We start from the raw sequence: 21,585 nt of genomic DNA on the forward strand, positions 1-21,585 counted from the left end.
TGCTTTGAGATATCAACACAATATTAGGCCCAGATGCAGTTGTCCAAACTTGATTTTATGAGCTTCCAATATACTTTCTTAATAGTCATCACGTCAATCATCAATAACAACAAAAAAATAAATGCCATCACTTTTTCTAGGGTTTTTTTCAGCAGTGATGTAACATAAGAACCTCGTTCTGTCAAATCAGACCATGCACTCGTTTATATCTTTTTTTTTCTCTTTTTTTTTTTGGTTAAAGTTGAACACTTTTTGTACTGAAGATTGACGTAGGAAAAGTCACAGTCTCATGAAAAACAAAAACTTCAAATTGCAAAGAATTATAGAGAAAAAAGTTAAGAGTTAGTTAGTCTGGAGCCCTGACACTGTAAGTGCATTGAAAGTGCACGCACTGTAAAATGAAGTGCAACTGTTGTAATTAGAATCCACGTTTTAAATTCATCCCAAGTATTTTAGTCCTAAAGGCTGATCACACCACACTAAGTAACTGTCAATTTTAAAAACCTTCACAATACATTCAGTAATGTTTAATTTTCCACACTCATAAAATGTTACACATTGTCCAAAGTGAATGCTTGAAGGGTCTCTCTCTCAGCCAATGCGTTGTCCTGTAAAGTGGGGCATGAGGGAGCCATTTTGCCATGCTGCATGACTCATCACTTTCCAACTTGCTCTTTACTTTCACCCAACCTGATGTTGCAATCATGCAGTAATAATGGCTGCCACGTCCCCATTTACCCTCATACACAGAGCTTTGATTGTGTTTTAATAAGTGGGCTGAATTTAAATTATGGACACATTTATAATGCTGATTCTCATGCCAAAAAGACCACCTCAGTCTTCAAGGATGCCATAATGCTAGAAAGGGGTTTTGCAAAGTGTTTGCAATCAACAGGTTCAAGTTAAAATCAATGCTTACCAATCTTTAAGTGTCACCTAACATTATGCACTTCTTTTTTCTTTTCTTTTTTTTTTACAGTACATCTTTGGGGAGTTCAGTCCAGATGAGTTCAATCAGTTCTTTGTGACTCCCCGCTGTTACGTTGAGGTAAATAATTACACGTGAACACATCTAAAACACATGAAATGTTAGGCAGTCTTAAAGCTTTATTGCATTTGCCTTTTTCTATCCTAGTTTAACTGTTTAGCATAATTTGTACAATTTGAATGTTTGAAATTTGCAATGGAAATTACATTTTGAAAATCATGTGTAATTTTTTGTTTTGTGTTTCTCACAATTTGCATCTGAAATTGAATTTTCATTAACACTGTGCTTTTAATCTTTCAGTGTAATCTTTCTTGAGCCTTTTAAATATTTATTGTTACTACTAGTGTAAGAAATGGAAGTGGTAGGCCTAATTTTACATTTAATTTTCCTTTTGATACATAGGAATATGGGAAAAGTAACTTCAAATACTGAAATTCACTGCCATCTTGCCTATTACATGTTATGCCATCATACTCTTTATCCACCTTTTCCCCTCCTTTTCTTCTGTACAAAAAATGCACGAGTCATCGTTATTTATTGCACATCCTTTGCTGTCAATTCTAATGGACTACTTGCACAACTACTTCTGCGTTCTATTTAGTACATATCAGGAGTTTCTGATCAGCATGAGAATGCAGCTTATCACCGTTTTATAGCTGCCAATTGATTAAAACAATGGATAATGATCTCTGTATTAATTATCTTGAGCCTGCTGAAATTTTCCTATAAATATATTTTCTTTCCAATTGTGCATTCTGAATAATAAATAGGCTAAATATATTTATCCACTAATCTGTAGCAGTCCTATATGCTTGTCTTCTCATTAACAGTTTTTTTTCTCTTTCTGACATTTCATACCTGTTGGGTTTACATTTTTAAATGAAATTGACTATTAAAAGGATTGCTTGTGTGCGCTGGTGTTTATTCCAGTCTTTTATAATAGTTGAATGAATGAATGCTCGCGAGGTGCCTGTAACGATGTTAAATAGACTAGGCTATTTAATCAATAACGTACACAGCGTAGAGGAGAATGACAGTCAAATACTTTGAATATTATAGCATTTTGGGCATAAACATGTAAGTAGTGAAAAGACTGACATTGAAAAATGTTTAAATTAATTAAATTAAAATATTTAATCCAAATAAATAAATGTTCGTGGTTTGTACTGATGTTATTCATCTGTTCTCATACTCTTCAGCGTCGTGGTCACTAGTTTAGATGAACACTGACACCCTGTGGTGAAAATGGCGTATTTTTAACACCCGCTGCTTTCTCAGATCGGCTTGGGTTGGATTAAAACTTCATGTTCCGATAAGTTTGGAAAATTCTGCACACAGTAAACATCAGAATATCCCTTCTCCTGTCAATAAAAATTGCCAAATTTTACAATCTTATTGCGGACACTCATTTTAGGTGGCGTTTGTTCAACTCATTGACCACAGTACATTGAAAGTAAACATAACCAGAAATAAGGGAGATGTACTATTTCCTAACCACTGCAAGTGGTCCATTGCAGATTAAACTCTGACCTTCCACCTCAAATTTTACTTGTTTAGATAACATGCATTTAAATTTATAGGATAGGTTATGGAATAAATGTTTTTGTATATGTACTTGTATTGACTTCATGTGATTGAGTGATCTCATGCTAATTTCTTATCAGCTTCCCCCCTTCAATGATAAAGTCTCCTGCATCAGCCATTCCTCAGGTAAGATCAAAGCCTCACCTGAATGTTGCTACAAATACTGATACAGAAATAAAAATATGAGATACAGATATGAGATCCTTGGCATAATTAAGCCCACATAATCACACAGATTGGTTTTCATGTATTATCCATTGACCATAGCTTACATCTTCACACATGAAATACAGAATTCATAATATTCATCTGTCCTATTCACATCCTAATCATTAATTGGTAGAATGGCCCTCATTCATCATTGAGTTGAATATAAACATCCTTAGGCTACGTGCCCATTTCTGTAGTCTTAATAATCTTTCCCGAGACAGTATCATATTGCCCTCTCAGGTAGTTGTGACCTTCACCCTCATCTGTATCAATTATTTAGGAGGTTACTGCACTCCTGCTGTGCCTTACATAACGGAATCATTGAGACGGCAGGTTTGCGGTGAGTTTTCGGTCCACTACACAGCGCCTTACTCTTCTGTTTTTGTTGCAGAACTCAACACTCAGGTCTTAAACACTGACAGCTTTCTAAACCTTCCCCTTTATCTACCTTAAACCCTTACTTATTCTTGCCTGTCCATTTAATCTTTGGAGCTTTGCATGCCTAGGTGCCAGGCGTCTCTCTGGCGCATATATGCATCTACCTGCAGTGCGTGGAGTTGATGGGAGGCTTTTGACACTTTTTTATTTATTTTTTTATATTACTTTTCTGGAAATTCTGTCTCAAAGCCCATCACATCTCAAGAGTGGACTAAGAATGTGATTTCATGGACCGTCTTTCAGGACCTCTAACAGAACTCCACCTGAAAATGTGGCAGTCTTGACAGTCTACAACCTGCTTATGAGTTCGTCCTCCATGCTGTCCTAAAATAAAATCTAAAATGAATACTAACAAAGGATGTGGTCTTATCTATTCATGTATCCATTGCTTGGGAACTTGTGTTCCCATGATGACTTCTGGTTTCATTGATTTTTGCTAATTTTGAGACTCAAAGTCTCAGAGTAATTGCATTCACTAACGCTGCTTTCATTCACTTCAAACTATCCTTCACTGCTTACTCTGCACAGTTCAGTACCACAGCCACTTTTAAATCAGATTTGTATTTGATTAATAACTACATGATGCATTGTGTAAAAAAAAAAAAATCATCATTGTTCATGTTTTTAGCCTTCAGTATTGCTTACTGAATGATCAGAGTAAGATTTCTAACTGTAAACTAAGTTGTATCTTTTTTTTTAAAATCGAGAAGTTAACTATAGAAATGCCAGTTTGGTTTAGCCTGTTTATAATGTGCATCAATCTAACTGATGTTTTTGATCTGCAGGAGAGGACTACCAGCATATCGAGTTTGGTGTGGATGAGGTAATAAATGCAGAGCCTGTGGCAGTGAGAGACTCACTGTACAAAGTCTCCAGCACTCTTAATCCTCAGGCCCCTGAGTTCATCTTAGGCTGCCAACCATCTCAGAAGGCCTTTCCCACAGCCACGCCGGTCGCTGATATCCCAGATGGTGCCGACTTCAACTCCCTATGCTGCGACGACTCCGAGACCTCAGTCCATCAGAGCTGTTCAGACATGGATGGGGGTTCGGGTGGCTTGGGACAACGGAAGAAAAAGAAAAAACGTCCGCCAGGATACTACAACTACCTGGAGGGTTCCAACAGCACCGGCGTGGCCACAGATGGAGTGGGGGCATCAGGCCTCGTTAACGGACATACTTTAAATGCTTCACTCCTGGGTTCAGAGGACATGATGGGGGACATGCTAGCTGAGGCTGAGCTCATCCCCCCAAATTCTGTAACATCCACCACACCCCAAACCGCCCCTCTTTCCCATCAGAGGACTTGTGAAAGCCCTGACAATTCAACATTGGACTTGACGAGTGGAGCTGCCTCTTTGTCAGACAGAAACGGGGCAGCTTCTTTGTCTACTTCCTCTTCTTCGTCCTCTCAGAGCAGTGGGGTTGCACAGGGTGGCAGGACTGCAGAGCAACATGCAGAACCCCCAGCTTTAGAGAGCCCAGTACTCCTGGGTAATGGAGGACACAGCTCCTCTCCACCATCTCCTCTTCCCCCTGCTGCTGCTGCTCTGGCCACCCCCACAACCACAATTCCTGCTACTACTGATCAGAGGGAGGCCGAGGGCTCGGGGGAGGCTAACGGGCTGCAAGAGACTGTCTCGGCTGCTGGAGCCGCAGACGAACTCCAAGACTCGTCTGAAATGGGCGAGGTGCAGTCCTCTTCCTCGGTTACCCCTCTTTCCTTAGACTCTGAAGTTCAGCCGGTAGTCTCGCCTGTTCCCCCTGCAGCACCTGTTGCCAACCCTCCAAAATCCTGGGCCAGCCTCTTCCACAACTCCAAGCCTCTGCCTGGAGGTCCTCAGGCTTATGTTGAGGTGAAGAGCGTGCCTGCTGTTGTCGAGATCACTCCAGCTGCCTCTGAGTTGCCTGAAAAGGCCAATGAGGTACATGAGGGCCCTGTCCCTGTGTCTGAAGACCCTATGGCCCCAAAATTGGCAGGTAAAATGACATGACAATGTTAATGGTTTCGAGTCCGAACTGTAAAGAATGTTGTTTTGCACAAACATGCCAATCAAGTCTGTTTTTAAGCGAATGCTGGCTTGTCTAAAGTGATGGTTCACCCAAAAAACGAAAACTGTCGTTTACTCGCCCTCATGTTGTGCCAGATCTATAAGACTTTAGTTCATCTTCAAAACACAAATGAAGATATTTAATGAAATCGGTTTTTGAGATTTGTCACTCCATTGAAGGTCCATTCCACTAAAAGTTAAATGTAATCCATATGAATCAAGTGATATAATCCAAGGTTTCTGAAGAGTCTTTTAATTTAGGCTTTTATTCACATTGATCAAAGCACATAAAATATGGTAAACAAAATCTCATCCATACTACTTTGATGCGCTAGAACAAATCCCTTCCCCTTAATATACCCCTTTGAGTGTTTTTGTATCATTAGTTCACATGATCAAGGCCTCACTCTGTAGATATTTCCCATTTATTAGCCAGCTGATGTCAGTTAACTAACATATTAGCTTATTCAGTATTTAAATTATCAGTTTTAATCTGTTAAAATAATCATTTATCTTAATAAAACTTCTGAAAATTCACTGTCTTTGAAGTAGGACTGTGAATTGATACATATGTCCTGATTCAATTCCGATTAGCAAGATCTCGTTTCGATTCATTGAAAAATTTTCACTGGCCCCACCACAGAGTTTTTGTTGTTTTTAAACCCATGTATCCTTGTATTGTAATAAGGTGAACTTTCACAATTCACAGATAATTTCTATACCACAGCTAAAACTACTAATATACATTTTTAACACTATTATAGACAAGTAAACAGTCATTAATAAAAAAAGAACAAATAATCAAACTACAAGCAATAGGACAAATAAGTACAGTAGAACAAAGATACAAATACAAATTTTACATGAAAAAACATCAGTTTTTTCAGGTAGGTCTAACAGTATTTTTTTATGCTGCTGTCACTTTTAGACTAATGCACTGATACAATATACTGTTACACATTCTTTCTTAACTGTGTATGTTCACTTAAAACATAACCGACTGTTTACTAGGATACTCGCCAAAACGGGCATTTTGAGATACATTTTTGTGAATTTGTCCGTTCAAGTGCAAAGGAGGCATGAAAGAACTTGTTATTTGTACGTTGTCTGAGACGCAGCTTTCTGTGCGCGCACACACAAAACTTCTCACGCATCGCACGCGAGTTCTTTCACATCTTCTTGCGCTTGAATGTTTAAATTGGAAAGGCTTAAAAACACGTGAAAATGTATAAACTTTTGTGACTATGCAGTATTGTCCCGACAGTTCCTTCAACGATTCATCGAAATATCCATTTTTTTTTTTTTCTAGCCCTAAGCTGCTCTTTTGCCTTCATTGGGACCATGTCTGTCAAGCTTAAAAAAGCACCATGAAAGTGGTCCATTCATCTTGTGTGCTATATTTCAGATCTTCTGAAGCCATAAAATAGCTGTGTATGATAAATAGACTGAGAATGTTGCCATCATTTGTTCGATTGCTTTCAAATTGAATTTGGTGCCTCTTGAGGTGGACAGACATGGTCACTCCGTCTGTTGCTATATGGAAGAGAGCTGCATAAATGTTCTTAAGATTTTCCTTTTGTATTACTTTGAAGAAAATAACAGCTTTTGGGTTTGGAACATTGAGTGAATAATGGAAGTACTGGTATGTTTATCTAAGTGTGAACTATTCCTTTTTAATTCTGTGTGGTTCATGTTTCTGTCCACAAGATGGCGGCGGCAGCCTGTTTTGCTGATCTGTAGGCGGCACCCATAAGCTCCTCTGTGGGCCCCAATGACTTCAAGGCCTTTTTGCTCACAATTCTTTTAAAACCACATTTCCTCAACTTGTTGCTCAAATGAATCATGACAGGTTTTGAGAAAAGGCCCACCAAGGTGCTGTGTTTACCTATCATATTGTTAACAATGTTCAGACTGTTTCTCCTTCTGAAGAACAAAAGCAGGGGGGTTTCTTGTCCAGAGCCTGAGTGTTGATTTGCTACAATGGCTACTGTTCATTCAACACACATCTACAATGATTTCTTGACCTTGGAACCAATCACTGGGACTCTACACTGCATTAAATCTTTCTCTGGGTTTCCCCTGCTTGTTCCTCAATCAAATATGAGAAATCTTGCGCAAGACCTTTAAAAAAAGAAAAGAAAAAAAAGACTTGGTGATAATTTCTAAATCTGACTTTTAAAACAGATGTGTGGTGTATCGTGTAGACTTGCCAAATTATTATGGGACACATTCAATTGATCTCAGAATTGGCTTATGTGGCACTCAAACATTCTAGACTTTTCTCCTGGGTAAATGCACGTTCTGTTGCATAACAGGAAGAGCATCTGCTTGATTGATGGCATTTATATCACTATTTCAGATGTGTTTTTCTTCAAAGCAGTTAATGATAGGATTTATTAACATGTGAATCTGTTTTTTATTATACATGTATACTTGTGCAAAAAAAGCTGCAACAAGTGTCTTTCCATCAGCATTCCTTTTGTCATGCGCTAATCTCCCCTGATGTAAGACACTTGGACAGGCACTAAGTGGAGATCAATCTGTTCTTTTCCTGACCATTGGCTGCCCTCGTATGTTTTAGTTTTCAGAATAAATCTACAGAGTGCCGTTATGCATTTTGATGATTATCTGTACTAGCTGCTTTTTTTTCAGTTAGATGTGGCCTGTTTTAAATCTATCCAGCCACAGACATGCAAGAATACAAGCTTAAATTAGTGACATTTAGATTTACATGACCATAGCTGTCTCTTTCTCTCTTCTTTTTTTTTTTGCTACTGTAACTTGTCAACATACAACATTTTTTTTTTTATGTCCCCACTGTCCAAAGAGAGATAAATGGATTGCTTTTATTTTTTTATTCTTAGTTCAGCTATGCATGCTACTTTAATTCTATTAAAATATAATGCTAAATTCAAATTTCCACGTTACCATGGGAGCTGTTGCATTATTTCAGCCTCCCTTCCTAGGCGTGGTACAAAAATCTCATCATTTTTCCACAATCAGCTTCATGTGCATCAGTCACATCAGCAACGTTGGAGTGATGAACATCACATAGTTTTCCATTTCTTCTAGTGATTATGATGTTTGTCTAGATTTGTGTCTTTAGATTCTGTTTCTAGTTTAATGTCTTTTAGAATGGAAAGATCTCATGTAAATGTGTCCCAAAAAACAATCAGGTAAACTAGTCATGAGCCGCGTTTCCACCACAGGAACTTTCCCCAGGAACTAGGGACTTTGGGCTGGTACTCGGTATGTTTGACCTCAGGGTCTAAATGAACCCCCCCCCCCCCCCCCCCCCCCCCATTAAGTCTTTTGCTGTGCGTGCAGTAAGAGTTGTTAGCTATTCGAATAACAATGGAGTTAAAAAAAATGCAACAGACGGACCAACGACACGGTACAGGCTTTAGTGAGCTTAAATGTAGAGGACGAAATCCAGTGGGAGCTGAAAAGTCGCACGTAGTCTTACGTCACCGGACTAATTTGCCAAATCTTCACAGTACTTTAGACCGCAATGGAAATGCAGACAGCAACAGGTCTGGTGGATAAAGTTCCTGGTACAAATTGTTCCGGGTAATTTCAGTGGAAACGCGGCTATACGGGGCGTTCGTGAAGACTGCCTAGTTGTTCGGGCAACTCGCCTGTTAGTTAATCCTAAAAATGTGGTTTTGCACCTCCCTAGTGTTTCATTCACAAACATGATTTATTTTTCTTTCCATCCATCAGAATTAATTGAGAATGTGAAGTTGATACACAAACCAGTGTCTTTGCAACCAAGAGGACTGATAAACAAGGGAAACTGGTGCTATATCAATGCTGTATCCTTTTTCTTTGCCTCAGATCATCCAGTCTTATTGAGCTGCTTAATAATGAATCGTCAAGCCTTTCTTGTCCTATTTGTTTATTGTCACTTGACTCTCAGCTTTAGACCCTGCAGGCCCTGATTGCGTGTCCCCCCATGTATCATCTGATGAAGTCTATTCCCCTTTTCAGTGAGACTCAGAGACCCTGCACATCCACTCCCATGATGGATAACTTGTAAGTTTCAGGCTTTTTTCTGTCCTAAATATTACTGTCATTTTTATTACACAGTGTGTTTATATGAACGTGATGTGGAATGTCAAAGCATATCATCTATTCTAAGACTTTATTGGCATTAGAGGCACTAATGTGATCAATCTTAATATGATACTACTCAAAACGTGGACCACATGCGGCCCTTGAGCCATGTTTTTGCGGCCCACTGATGTCATCATGGCAACTGCATCTACAATAACCATAATTTTTAATTTTTTTTTCCTTTTGAATAAGTTGGGTGGGTGGTGTGACCTACACTGTCAAGATGCCAAACAGAAAACTATAGCCTACCTTGGATGAGCCAAGAGTGAAACAGTTGTGTGATAAATCAGAATAAAGCATTACAGGTTTTTAATTTTTTGTTTTGAAGTCGTGTTATATAATGGGAAGCATCTGTTTGTACACTGATGCCAGATTTATTGCCCATAATAAATTAATGATATATTTTAGATTGCGTCAAAGTTTTAAATTAAGATGAAAATATAAATCAAATCAGATGCAGTAACTGGGTGGCTGCTTTCATTTGAAATGTGCAGACCTGACCTCAACTAAAAATTCTGGTTGACTTCAATTAATCAAGTTTGTGCAAAACACTACAAATGCATATAGTTTTGATAAATTCAGTCATTTTTTGTGATATTTTTGGACCAAATTAACTTTTTTATAGTATTGTATGCTTGCTGCCACATTAATAAATTGCTATAAACATTTGGAGTGTGGCCCTTAAAGCTAAAGAGATCCTGCTTTCCAAAGAATTAGCCTATTTACAGACAGTGTTAGGCTGTTTCATTCCACTTACTGCATGCAGGGAAATTTGTTTATTTTTTTTTATTTTTTAAATGTATAGTTTTGACCATACTCTTTTGTCTTGTAGTGTTCGGCTTGTGAATGAGTTCAGCAATATGCCTGTCCCTTCCAAGGCTAAACAGCAAGGTAATGTCTGTCCAGAGATATTGAAGGACAACATCTTTACATTCCTTTTTTCACCTGTGTATTTATATATTATATTATCCTCTGCTTCTCTTGTAGCTGCTGGAGAGAAGATAATGAAAGACCTTAGAGTGGGTGTTCCTTTTGAACCCACCTACATCTATAAACTCCTCACCCTCATCAAATCAAGCCTTTCTGAGAAGGTAAGCAGCATCAAGACTGGACGATTTACAATAAAGTCCATTGTTTAATTGGACTTAGTAAGGCCCCAGCGCTGTTTTTAGAGGGCTCCCAGTGGTACACAGGGAAAACTACAATTACTAATCTAGTTTAGGTAATGATTGGCTGTCATTGCCACCAACAATTCATTAGTCACTTAGTTTCACAATTTCTGGCACCTGAACAATGATGTCAAAGTGATAGACACCAGTACTTGGCACACCTGAGGACAGGACCTTCCTGTTCCATCCCTGTTTGTTTATGTCTGCACATTCACTAACATTCAGGAATGAGTGAGTCAGGAAACTCTAATGAACAGATTAAAGCAGAAAGATAAAGCCCTCAGTTATGGCATTCCTCAGCCATTAATGAGCTGAATCAGTGGATACAGAGTCTTACGGATGTGGAAGAACGACAGCGTGTCTGAACAAAGCTGGCTTAGCTGGCGGTATACGGAGGATGGGCATATCCCTTGTTGCCTAACTCTTAAAAATTAGGGTTCCAAAAGGGTGTTTTTGCCACAATGCAATTTGATTTCCACTATAAAGAATGTACAATAGAAAGGTTCCATGGATGCCTTTTATATTTAAGTGTATGATTTCAACAGTTGATAAAATATAAGAGAATTTATTCTTATTCCAGTTTTATTAAGAAATAATTTTATCATCTTATTAGGCATATGGTGCCTTGAATGCCAGTATATCTGGAAGTATTACCTTAATTTAAAAGCTTAGTCATTGTCTGACTGGTAACTGCTTTTGGTTTGAAATCCAGTAAGTGTAGCGTGATGTGTGGTGGATGAGTAAAGTCTGTCTTTCTCTCAGGGTCGCCAAGAGGATGCAGAGGAGTACCTTGGTTTCATTTTAAACGGACTGCATGAGGAAATGCTGGCACTGAAGAAGCTTATTTCTCCACAAGAAGAAAGTATGTTCCTTTCTAATTTCTGCAGTGTTTGCAAGAGAATTGTCTCTCAGCTGGTGTCCTTCCCACTAGATTTGTCAGGTTTCTGATTGCTTCATATTAACTGGATGTTTGTTTCTGTCTTTGAGTAGAAGCCCCCACGCCAAATGGGCCTGAGTCTCAGCCTGGTGTGGAGGAAGACCCTGCTGAGAAGGAAGAAGGTAGTGATGATGAGTGGGAACAGGTCGGTCCCAGAAACAAAACCTCCATCACCCGGCAGGCAGATTTCATCCGCACACCTATCACCGACATATTCGGTGGCCACATCAGGTAGGCTTTGAATGCATGTTTCCATGTCAGCTACTTCTAGATACTGTAGAGCAGTGATTCTCAGGCTGGTCCTCTGTGTTATCCCCAGTGTTAAAGCTCCAATGTGGTATTCATAACTTCAAACGTGGAACCTGACCTGAAAAGTCTTGAGAACCACTGCTGTAGAGTCATTGTCCTCATAAAGGCCCTGATATACTCATGACAAAGTTCTTTTTTGTTCTTCGCTTAGGGGTAAAAAGAAGTTCATCGAACATCCCGGCGCTGCCCATGATGCTGGGTGCGTCATTTATATGAATATGTGCTACGTGCTTTCATCTCAAAATAAACCCACAATGAAAGTGACAGCGGTGCGAAAACAGTAGTTAAAAAAGCATCTGATCATAGCAACGTGGATATGTTTGCATAATCTCGCAATTTGGCCAAGTCCAGTCTATTCACGTTTATGTAGCACTTTAATACAAAAGATTGCTTAAATGCAAGCAGCTTTACAGTATTAAACATGAAAAATCAGTGTTATAATTTCTATTATAACGCAGATCTTCAGTGTGTTCATGTTTTTACTCGAGTCTGATCTCGACAAACTGAACAGAGGAAATTAGACCGATGAAGATTTCCATGTCAAAGTGGGTGGAGTCCCAGAGCACATCTACCTAATGTAGTTTGAAGTTGGTTTCCAGCCAGAGCAAACTTTTCAGGAAAGTGTTCTTTGACAAGCCGTTTTGAACTCTCAAAATTAACTCCTCACAAACTTTGATTTGGCCTGATTTTGTTCGATGTGACGTCACGCCGGTTCAATCTATTATTCCGCTTGAAGTATATCAGGGCCTTAACAGTTTCTGTGTGAGACACTGACCTCTGTGACGCATCAAACCACAGAGGTGAACCACAGAGGTGCAGCTCTTCTGCAAGAAAAATAAACTTGTGGAAAAGTAAAGCCATGGCACCAGGCTTGGCCTTTTCATTGGCTCACATTGTTTGTGGTATGACACAAGTGCTTGGTAAGTTTGGTGTTATCTTCAGCCCATCCTGCTGTCCTGGTGCTCCTCCAAGCTATGTGGCTACAGCCATTACAAACAATTCACTGCAAAATAACAAGCCTTGTGGCTCACCACCACAGCCCAGCTAATTTTGGTGGCTGCAGAAACGCAGACGCCTTAACGTGTGGGGGCGTCAAGGATTAGATGAAGCTTTTTTTCTTAGCATTTGCGTCTATGGTTTGGCTGTGGAGTCTTTGGTAGCCTGATGGAGAATTTAATTGCATAGCTTAGCCCTTTTGCTTTCCTGTGAGAAATACATTTTGGGGCTTTCAGATTCATAGTAGCATATTCTCTTCTCCAATTGCCCTAGGCAATGTGATAAAACAATTTCTTAAATTAATTTTGACCTTTTTATTTTGTTCTTGTAACAGAGTAAATGGTTTACTCATTACCTCTAAAATTGGTCACACTCTTCTCTTTTCTAAAACCCATTTTATTTTCTTGTTTTTTAGATCTGTGGTATACCAGCAGAGCTCAAAAGAGTCGGCCACCTTGCAGCCTTTCTTCACGCTGCAGTTGGACATCCAATCAGAGAAGATCCGCACAGTCCAGGAGGCCCTGGAGGTACTGGTGGCGCGGGAGTCCGTTCAGGGCTACACCACTAAGAGCAAGCAAGAGGTGAGAATCATTAACTGTAAACATCTTCCCACAGACATGTCAATGTTAGTTACTCAGTGATCTGGGGTGTCATTTATAAAACTGTGAGTAGGATCCTTACTAAAAGTGCGCCTGAAAGCCAAAAATGGCGTACGCCAAAAAATATTCAGACTTATAAAACGTACACCAGAACCTGCACAGAATTCACTTTATAAATCCCAGTCAGCGGAAGATTGTGCGCACATGCGTCTCCACCCCGAAATAACCATATATGGAGCTTACAACACCTAGTTTTACTATGCAGATCCTAATCTGCATATCATTTGCATATGATTATTCATCCACGTGATAACATTTAACGGTACAAGACACATTACATTAATAAAAATCATGTAGTTGCCTATCCTTGCCTTGTTTTTTAAACAAAATTAAATAGTGTAAAATACATTTCAGAGAAAGTTTTTCTCAATCTTTTCCACTGGCCGAATTGTATTTTTAACTGATTTATATTTTTAATGGAAACAGATAGGCCTTGGGCATTATTTGCACAAAACTATTTTCTCAGACAATCTGGTATTATCATGGTATTTCACTAAATGGCCCAAACGCGCGTCCTCGACGTGTGATCTGCTATTTAAAACGCACGTTTGCAACGTGCGCTTTGGGGTCACCGAAAATGGGGTCACCGTGTTTATAATAACAAAAATTGGCGTTGAAAACGTGTGTTTTGACTAGGACAAAACGCACGCTTTTCAACGCCCATTTTTGTTATTATAAACGCGCGTCAAAAACACGCGTTTTCAGTGACCACAAAGCGCACGTTAAGAACGCGCGCTTTTATGGCAAATCGCACGCTTTTGACGTGTCAGTGTGCAATCAGACGCCTGACCAGGCGTTTATGAATACTTTGGCTTGCCATACTCATAATTGAAGCGACGCGCTCGTTTTTTCCAGGCGCTGTCTGAAAGCTCAGTCAACAGGAAGGATGGGAGTGCACCCAAACACTACGGGTGTTTTTCTCTTCTCCGTAAATAAATCTTGTAGCAGAGCTACAGCAAGCGTTTTTCGGTGGTGGAAATCCATTAGCTACTAAAACTTCTTTGTCATTGTGGAGAGCGCAGTGCATGGTTGCATAGCAACGACAGACGCCACGGGAAAATCGGACCGAATTTTACTAATAAAAGATAAGCTAAAGTGCATTGTAAATGTCAGTAATTTATCTTTTTTGACTCATTCTTTTTATAAAAAATTATTTAAAGTCTGAAATATGTGAGGTTTATCTTTTTATAAAACCTTTTTTGTCAAACATTAAAATAATACCATTAAAAATGAACATTTTTAAAGTGTCTTGCATGTTATATACTAACATGTACAAGAAAATAAAGGTTTATGTAAACAAAAAGTGCATATTGATGCTAAATTTATTTGTTATTTGCTGGTTTTCGACATAAAACTTGAAACCATGATCATTTTTGTCACTATAATCATGAAATTAAATGTTCATGCCATTTCATCTCTAGTTATGATCAACTATGATCAACTAAAATCAACTAATTATGTGTTTTTTACAGTATAATATGCAAAGTACAATTTTCTATAAAAAAATGATATCTGATTCTGTTCTTTTCTGACACGCGTTGTTGGGTGTGGAAGGTTACTAATGTGATTTCTGTAAATTAAATTAATGCTTTCAATTACTGAATTCATTGAAATAAAATTAATTCTTTGATTTGAATATTTATTTGGTAATGCGTCGTGTAGGTCTTAAATTTCAATCTTTATGGTCTTAAAATGTCTTAAAAAGGTCTTAAATTTGACTTACTGAAACCTGCAAGAACCCTGTCACCATCGGTGTCGCCAAACTGCTCCATCTCCAAAACGTTCGTACGCATGGGTCAGAGTTTGCGTGCAGATGCGCAAATTTTCCCGTCAAGTTTGTTTTTATAAATCACAACTCATGCGTCGGAAGTGGCGTACGCCTCTTTCAGGGCCTGTTTTGTGCGTACGCAACGGTTATAAATGAGGCCCCTGCTGATCTGGCACCCTATACTGTTGCTATGTCTCCCCCTCATAACTGAGAAGGATTTTAATATCTGGTGTAAGCAAATCTTTAACTGTCGTCTCGTTTTATCTTTGTTTGTTTGTCTGTCCCTCGATTTTATTGTGCAGTTTCTCATGTGACACAGTAATAATGTAATAAACATTAATTTAAAATCATGAGATGCAACAACCCAAATGTACATTATTGATGTAATAGCCTCCAAGCTATCACGTTACTTAACCACTTGCTTAACCAACACAAAATCGATGTTATTTTAAAGCTTAGAAGCTTGACTTTTACAGTGAATGAAGTGCAAACTAGAAGTGCTCTATTTTCATAGAGTAAAAATAACTGCTTTACTTGAAATTGTGATCTGTAAAAGCATCGTACATAACGGATAGACTTGTCATATCGTTGAAAGGGTCTCAACTAGCAGAATACAAGCATATTTGTTTGTTAGAGACCAAAGTATACCAAGTATTTGTAATGAAAATGCACAGTTTTTGTCTGCGCCACGTTTTTGTCTGTAACTTGCGAAACTGATCACTTTGTCTTATGTTGTAAATGTCACAATAAAAGTATAAAGAATAAACAAGTAATTAGTTGTGTTCAGTCTGTACTTTTAATATTTTACTGTAAAATGAAAAAATGTCCTATTAGATATGTTAGTTCACAATATATAGTATGGAAATTTGCCATTAACCGTTTTTTACCGTAGCATTTTTACTGTATTTCTTGTTGAAATTACAAAATGTACAGTGTACAAATTGCTTATGGTCCACTCTTCTTATTTTGAAGGGATAGGAGAAAGTATTTAAACATCTAAGATGACACGCTTTAAATTTGATTCTGACTGACTTGTGTTGATGTTTAATTCTGATTTCTTGCCCTCTTTGTCTTTTTCTGCTTTAAGATTGAGATCAGCCGGAGAGTGACTCTTGAAGAGCTTCCTCCAGTGCTGGTGCTTCACCTCAAAAGATTTGTCTTTGAGAAGACTGGTGGATGTCAAAAACTGGTCAAGAATATTGATTACCCTGTTGATCTGGAGATCAGTAAAGGTGCTCATTTCACTTTTCTTTTTATCCACTGAAACACACTGCTGATATCACATTGTTTTTAGGAGGTTTTACCAACTAGTCAGTTAGTTGTGAATTGCATGATTTCATTTGCACTTGTTCTGTACCTGGTGACATCAGGAGGAAAATTCCTGTTTTCTGCCAACTGCATCTCACTATAACTGCCATTTTATGTTTAGTAACCTGTATTCAACTATATATATATATATATATATATATATATATATATATATATATATATATATATATATATATATATATATATATATATATATAGCAAACGTAAATCGTTTACAAAGCTATAGGCTATCTTGCCCATCTGAAATGGTCTTTGTTCATTCAGAGCAGCTCGTATTTCTGCTGCGTCTCTGCGTCCCGTCTGAGTCTCTATCCTCCACACACTTTCATAATTTTGTGCACATGCACTATGCAGGTCTAGTCTATTCTCTTCCTTATTTTCAAGTCACAAACCTCTATTTTAATGGATTGTTCCAAGTTGGTAAATCATTTCTGTGAAAATAGTGTAAGAGTGAAAAAATTTGAGCAATACTCTGCATGCGCTCTCAATTCTGCTCCTGACAAAGAGACCAGGTTCCCGCACTAAATATGAAGCAAAATAAACAAGAGCGAGCATAAAGACTGCTTATGAAAGTAGGCTACATGTCAGTCACTAAATGCCAGTCTGCATGTTAGTCCATCTGGATGCTATTCAGATCAGTATTTTATATTAACTTTCTTAATGAGTTTCTTTTTTTTAATGCTGGTTCTCAGAACTAGCAAATGGATCGTCTTAATATTTGAAGTTGGCCTTCTGTAAATATGCTGCATATTAAAATGGTTCATGATTTTCAGATCTCTTGTCACCGGGGGTGCGGGGCAAAACTTTTAAAGGCCAAAGAACCTACAGGCTCTTTGCAGGTATGTTTTGTGTTTTATTCCTTTGTCTATATACAAACTGGTATCTTTCATATATCAATGCATTGTCATAATAAAAAAAACCAAATTGGTTTGTAGTGCAAGTAGATTTACTGTTTGCTGCACTTATTACTAGTTATCTACCTATAGGCACTAATGCATTGGGAATCCCACATTCACAGAAATTAGCTTCCGCATTGCAAAATAAGGTGGAATACAGCGTTGTGTAACATTTCCTTGCCAGTGATTTGTCATTTGGACCATTTCCACAGTTTGATACTAATCCTGTTTATATGAGCTTACATGACAGGCTTCCCTTATTTTAGCTTCCAACAAGCTGTCAAGACGTACACCTCTGTCCTTCTAGCACCTTCCTATTGCTGACTAGTTAGGCCTTGTCTCTTTTGACTGCCACCACACGTGACTCACTGACCTGTTTAAACACACATGGCCTTCCTTTGTGGGAGATGTTCACCTTTTTCCCCCGCCTCCAAGAGTGAATTGCTGTCAGGCGTTTATTTTCCTTTCTAAAGCCTCTCCAGTAACCCCTAGCATCAGTTGCCATACCAATACATTTCCCTTAAGCCTCTATTTTGATTGTTTTCCCCATGTTTGAACATCTGGTATGGGTGGAAAATGGAGACATTGTCTCTAAACTTTTCTTTTAATTGCCACTGATATAGCACACAATATATATCACCTTTCCTTACAGTTTACCAAACTTTACTGGCAGCCAAGCCTTTACTGCAATAAAAAAAGTGCATGTGTCCTATCAAGACTGTATTCTACCGCTTTTACTGTACGATGAATGTTAAAGGGCCAGTGATGCCATGTAGTTCTTGCTGTAGTTTATACTTTCTATGTAGTATCTAAATCTGTCTTAAGGTTGTTAACAGTATTTTGGCCTGTGAAGCGTGTTTTAACATGCACTCCAGGTTCTTGTAGTTATATATTTATGTAAAAGCAAATGTTTCTAAGAACCCATCAAATCCCTTGATAATCTGCAGAAGAAGAGTGGCCACAAATGCAAGCAATTCAATCTGATTTTATTATAAAAAAGCCAATATGTGCACACCAATTGAAATGCTGGAGGTTATGACATTGTTTGACTATTGTAAATGGTTAAACTCCATAAATTTCTGCCTCATGTTTTGGACGCATCCACCACTGAATTTTCACTTAGCTCCACAAAAATGTCTACCACGGTATAAAAGGGGCAGCAAAGTCTTAGGTGTGACACATTTTGCCCAGCCCTGGAAATTTGAATGGAAATTAATGTTGTACATGCTAAATCCTTTGTATCTTCCCGCAGTCGTCTATCACCATGGGAACAGTGCCACGGGTGGCCACTACACTACAGATGTCTTCCACATCGGTCTGAACGGCTGGCTGCGCATTGATGACCAGGCGGTGAAGATCATCAATCAGCATCAGGTGGTGAAGCAGACTGCAGAGCGCACTGCCTACCTGCTGTACTACCGGCGTCTGGACCTGCTGTAGAAACCATACTCGTACAACACAAACATGCGCACACACACACACACGTACATTCAAACATACGTTTACATGCAGACATCCACACAATCACACACACACACACACACACACACACACACACACACACAAAACCATGTGTCTCGACAGGAACACTGCCCAACTTCACGATTGTCCACCCTTCCTTAACCCTGCTATTCCAGAGAGCCAGCTTTTCCAACTTTTTCTTTTTCTTCTTTGGAAGAGGAAAAGACATGAGACGTATCTAAAGACTTTCCTGTAATAGTGTTTTCCCCCTTTGCACACGGCCTTGCTTGGGTCTGGAGAAGTTGAGGGGAGAAATGTTAGCACTGCAGAGCGCTCCAGTTCGGAGAAACAGACCTGAATCACTGCTTATGTTCACAGCCTCATCTTGTCTGGCCAGAGTGGATCCCCGCGGAAAGAACTCAAACCAGTCGAGGCTGATGGACTGCTGGAGAAAATCGTTCTTTTTTTTTCTTTTTCTTTTGTTTAATCTACTTTTTTAAAATGGCATAGAAAAAAATATGAAGTGTTTTGCCTTTTAGCAAGGAGAGTTGTCAGCCTAATTTGCAGCAGTTTAAGTGGAGCCTGTTCAATTCTTGACTAGAGCATCAAAGTGGCCCTACACCAGCAAGCTACCAAAATTTGTGTAGATCTCAATGTAGGAGTTTGTCGACAAGCAAGACATTCAACTCCACCACCACCACCACCACAACAACCTCTTCTCTCCCCCATTTCTCTCTCAATCCTGATGCTTCAGATTACACTCAAGTCATGGGGAGAAAAAAAAAAAAAAGATAGCGGGAGGGTGCTGCAGTGTGCTGAAATGGTAAAAAGCAAAACAAGAAAAGAAAAAAAAACTAAAATTGGCTTTGTTTGACCTTCAGTGTGATTTTTGGGTGTAGGATTAGAATGACAGTTTTAATGCGCTTTAGGATATAAATGATTACAAAAGCTTTGTGCACGTTAAAATATAAAACTGGTCGATTAAAATGCGGATGTGCATCGTTTGCACATTTCTTGCAGATATTTAAGTTTTAAAAGTATTAAAAACGCAAAAATTTGAATCTGGGCGGCGGTTACCTTGATCAGCTCCCTGGGGGAATTGCTCTTGTTCTTTAGGCTTTGTGTAGTTTCACACAGTCATGCTGGCGAGATACAAATGATGTCCGAGACTCCATCATGAACATTGACTCGCATTTATTTTTGTCCCCTCTCGGCATCCTTCATTAGTTCTGTTTGATCTTTTCCTGTATCATATGAATAGTGTATCCACTGTCCACTGACTGCCTTTTGATGTCAGTAGAGCAGCAAGTACTGAGCCACTCCTGCCAAGTTTGAGAGGGAGCTGTGTTGAGATACATCTGGTTTGCATCTCATTCTGTATGTTAGCCCGCGCGGAGCAGTCAGCCTGGGATATGCATGTTGAGGCTCCGTGTGCAGTTCTGAGGATATCATCTCAGAATGGGTAGCAAGAAGTGTCTCTTACTGCAGTTAATTCGCTGTGTTGCTACTACGAGGTGAGATCAGCTCTGCCTGATGAAGCCTGAAGTGCAACAGTAGATGTGCACAAACAACAAATCATGTTTGCGTCTGTTTCAGAGACCTTGCATCATCAATATTATACCTGATTGTATTTAGTTGAATTTTGAGTTGTTTTTTTTGCTTCATTCCCCATTTGCATACAATTTCTGTTCCATTTAAATTGATATTTTGAAAGGAAATTACCCAAGGTTAAAGCACAACAATGAATAAAGTTATACAAGTACTATGCTTGACCTTATTTCATTTGGACTTTTTTGCTTTTTTTTTTTTTGGTCAACTTAAATTCTGTTCTCCACAAAATAAAAGTACCACTGACATGAACATTTTTATGTATTTAATAACTAGTAAAACTTCTCTATTTGCTTAGTCCCAGACAGCATATGCAGACCTTTTGCATATTCTGCACTGATTTTTGCAGGGAAAGCTGATGTAATTTGAGCAGAGAGTACTACAAACTTTTGTTGGTCGCTGAAAGATCATCAAATGAGTTAAATTGTAAAATAAAAGTGGTTTGAATGAGTGTTTGAAATCTAAAGAAATCTCTGCACACATTCTTTGTTGGCCTGTTCATTACCCTGTTACTGAATATACCTCTAATAACAAAAAATAACAAAAAAACTTTCTGGGAATGTTTCAGGCTTACCACTTGTTATATCCAAACTTTTTACACAAGCGATCAGGTGCATTACAGCCCCCACAAATGCACTTTGTTGTTGGCGATTGTTGAAAGTGAACACGTCGCTTCCAGGAACAGATCCTTTGAGTTGAGCTCTTCACACACTCCTGCCTCTGACCACAGGTTAGGCTGGTGTGAACTCATCTTTCCACTCTAGAAATGCAGTGTGTGAATTTCACATCCATCTGAATGAGCTTATTTTATCCCTGCAGTCAGAATCTTCCTTCAAATGCATGTAATCCCAGTCTCTGGTCATTTCACTTACAGTTTTTTGGATTTAATTGTGTACATAAGATGTTGGCGTTTTTCAACTGTGTGATTACAGTTGCCAAGTCATATTTTACCATGTGTCCCTATGAACTTCTTGAATTTGGTTTATTTGAATCTGCAGAAGGACACAAGGAATGCGTTCCCCAAGAAAAACCAAAGGATACAGAACTTGTATAAACAGATACTGTTG

At 38.7% G+C, this 21,585-nt stretch overlaps 1 protein-coding gene across 1 annotated transcript in view; it reads left to right on the top strand.

Annotated features, from left to right (window-relative positions):
- The window catches only part of usp10 (ubiquitin specific peptidase 10), a 37,832-nt gene extending 17,150 nt beyond the window's left edge, over positions 1-20,682 (top strand). The window contains exons 2-15 of the mRNA XM_084109745.1: positions 980-1,048; positions 2,653-2,698; positions 3,063-3,122; positions 4,006-5,199; positions 8,994-9,085; positions 9,196-9,305; positions 10,219-10,277; positions 10,374-10,477; positions 11,318-11,417; positions 11,546-11,723; positions 13,213-13,378; positions 16,312-16,456; positions 17,327-17,392; positions 18,702-20,682. Coding sequence (XP_083965871.1) covers positions 980-1,048; positions 2,653-2,698; positions 3,063-3,122; positions 4,006-5,199; positions 8,994-9,085; positions 9,196-9,305; positions 10,219-10,277; positions 10,374-10,477; positions 11,318-11,417; positions 11,546-11,723; positions 13,213-13,378; positions 16,312-16,456; positions 17,327-17,392; positions 18,702-18,889 — 2,577 coding nt within the window. The 3' untranslated portion in view covers positions 18,890-20,682. The remainder of the gene's footprint in view (positions 1-979; positions 1,049-2,652; positions 2,699-3,062; positions 3,123-4,005; positions 5,200-8,993; positions 9,086-9,195; positions 9,306-10,218; positions 10,278-10,373; positions 10,478-11,317; positions 11,418-11,545; positions 11,724-13,212; positions 13,379-16,311; positions 16,457-17,326; positions 17,393-18,701) is intronic.
- The last annotated feature ends 903 nt before the right edge of the window (positions 20,683-21,585 follow it).

Source organism: Abramis brama, assembly GCF_963993115.1.
Source record: "Abramis brama genome assembly, chromosome: 3".
Classification (NCBI taxonomy): Eukaryota; Metazoa; Chordata; class Actinopteri; order Cypriniformes; family Leuciscidae; genus Abramis; species Abramis brama.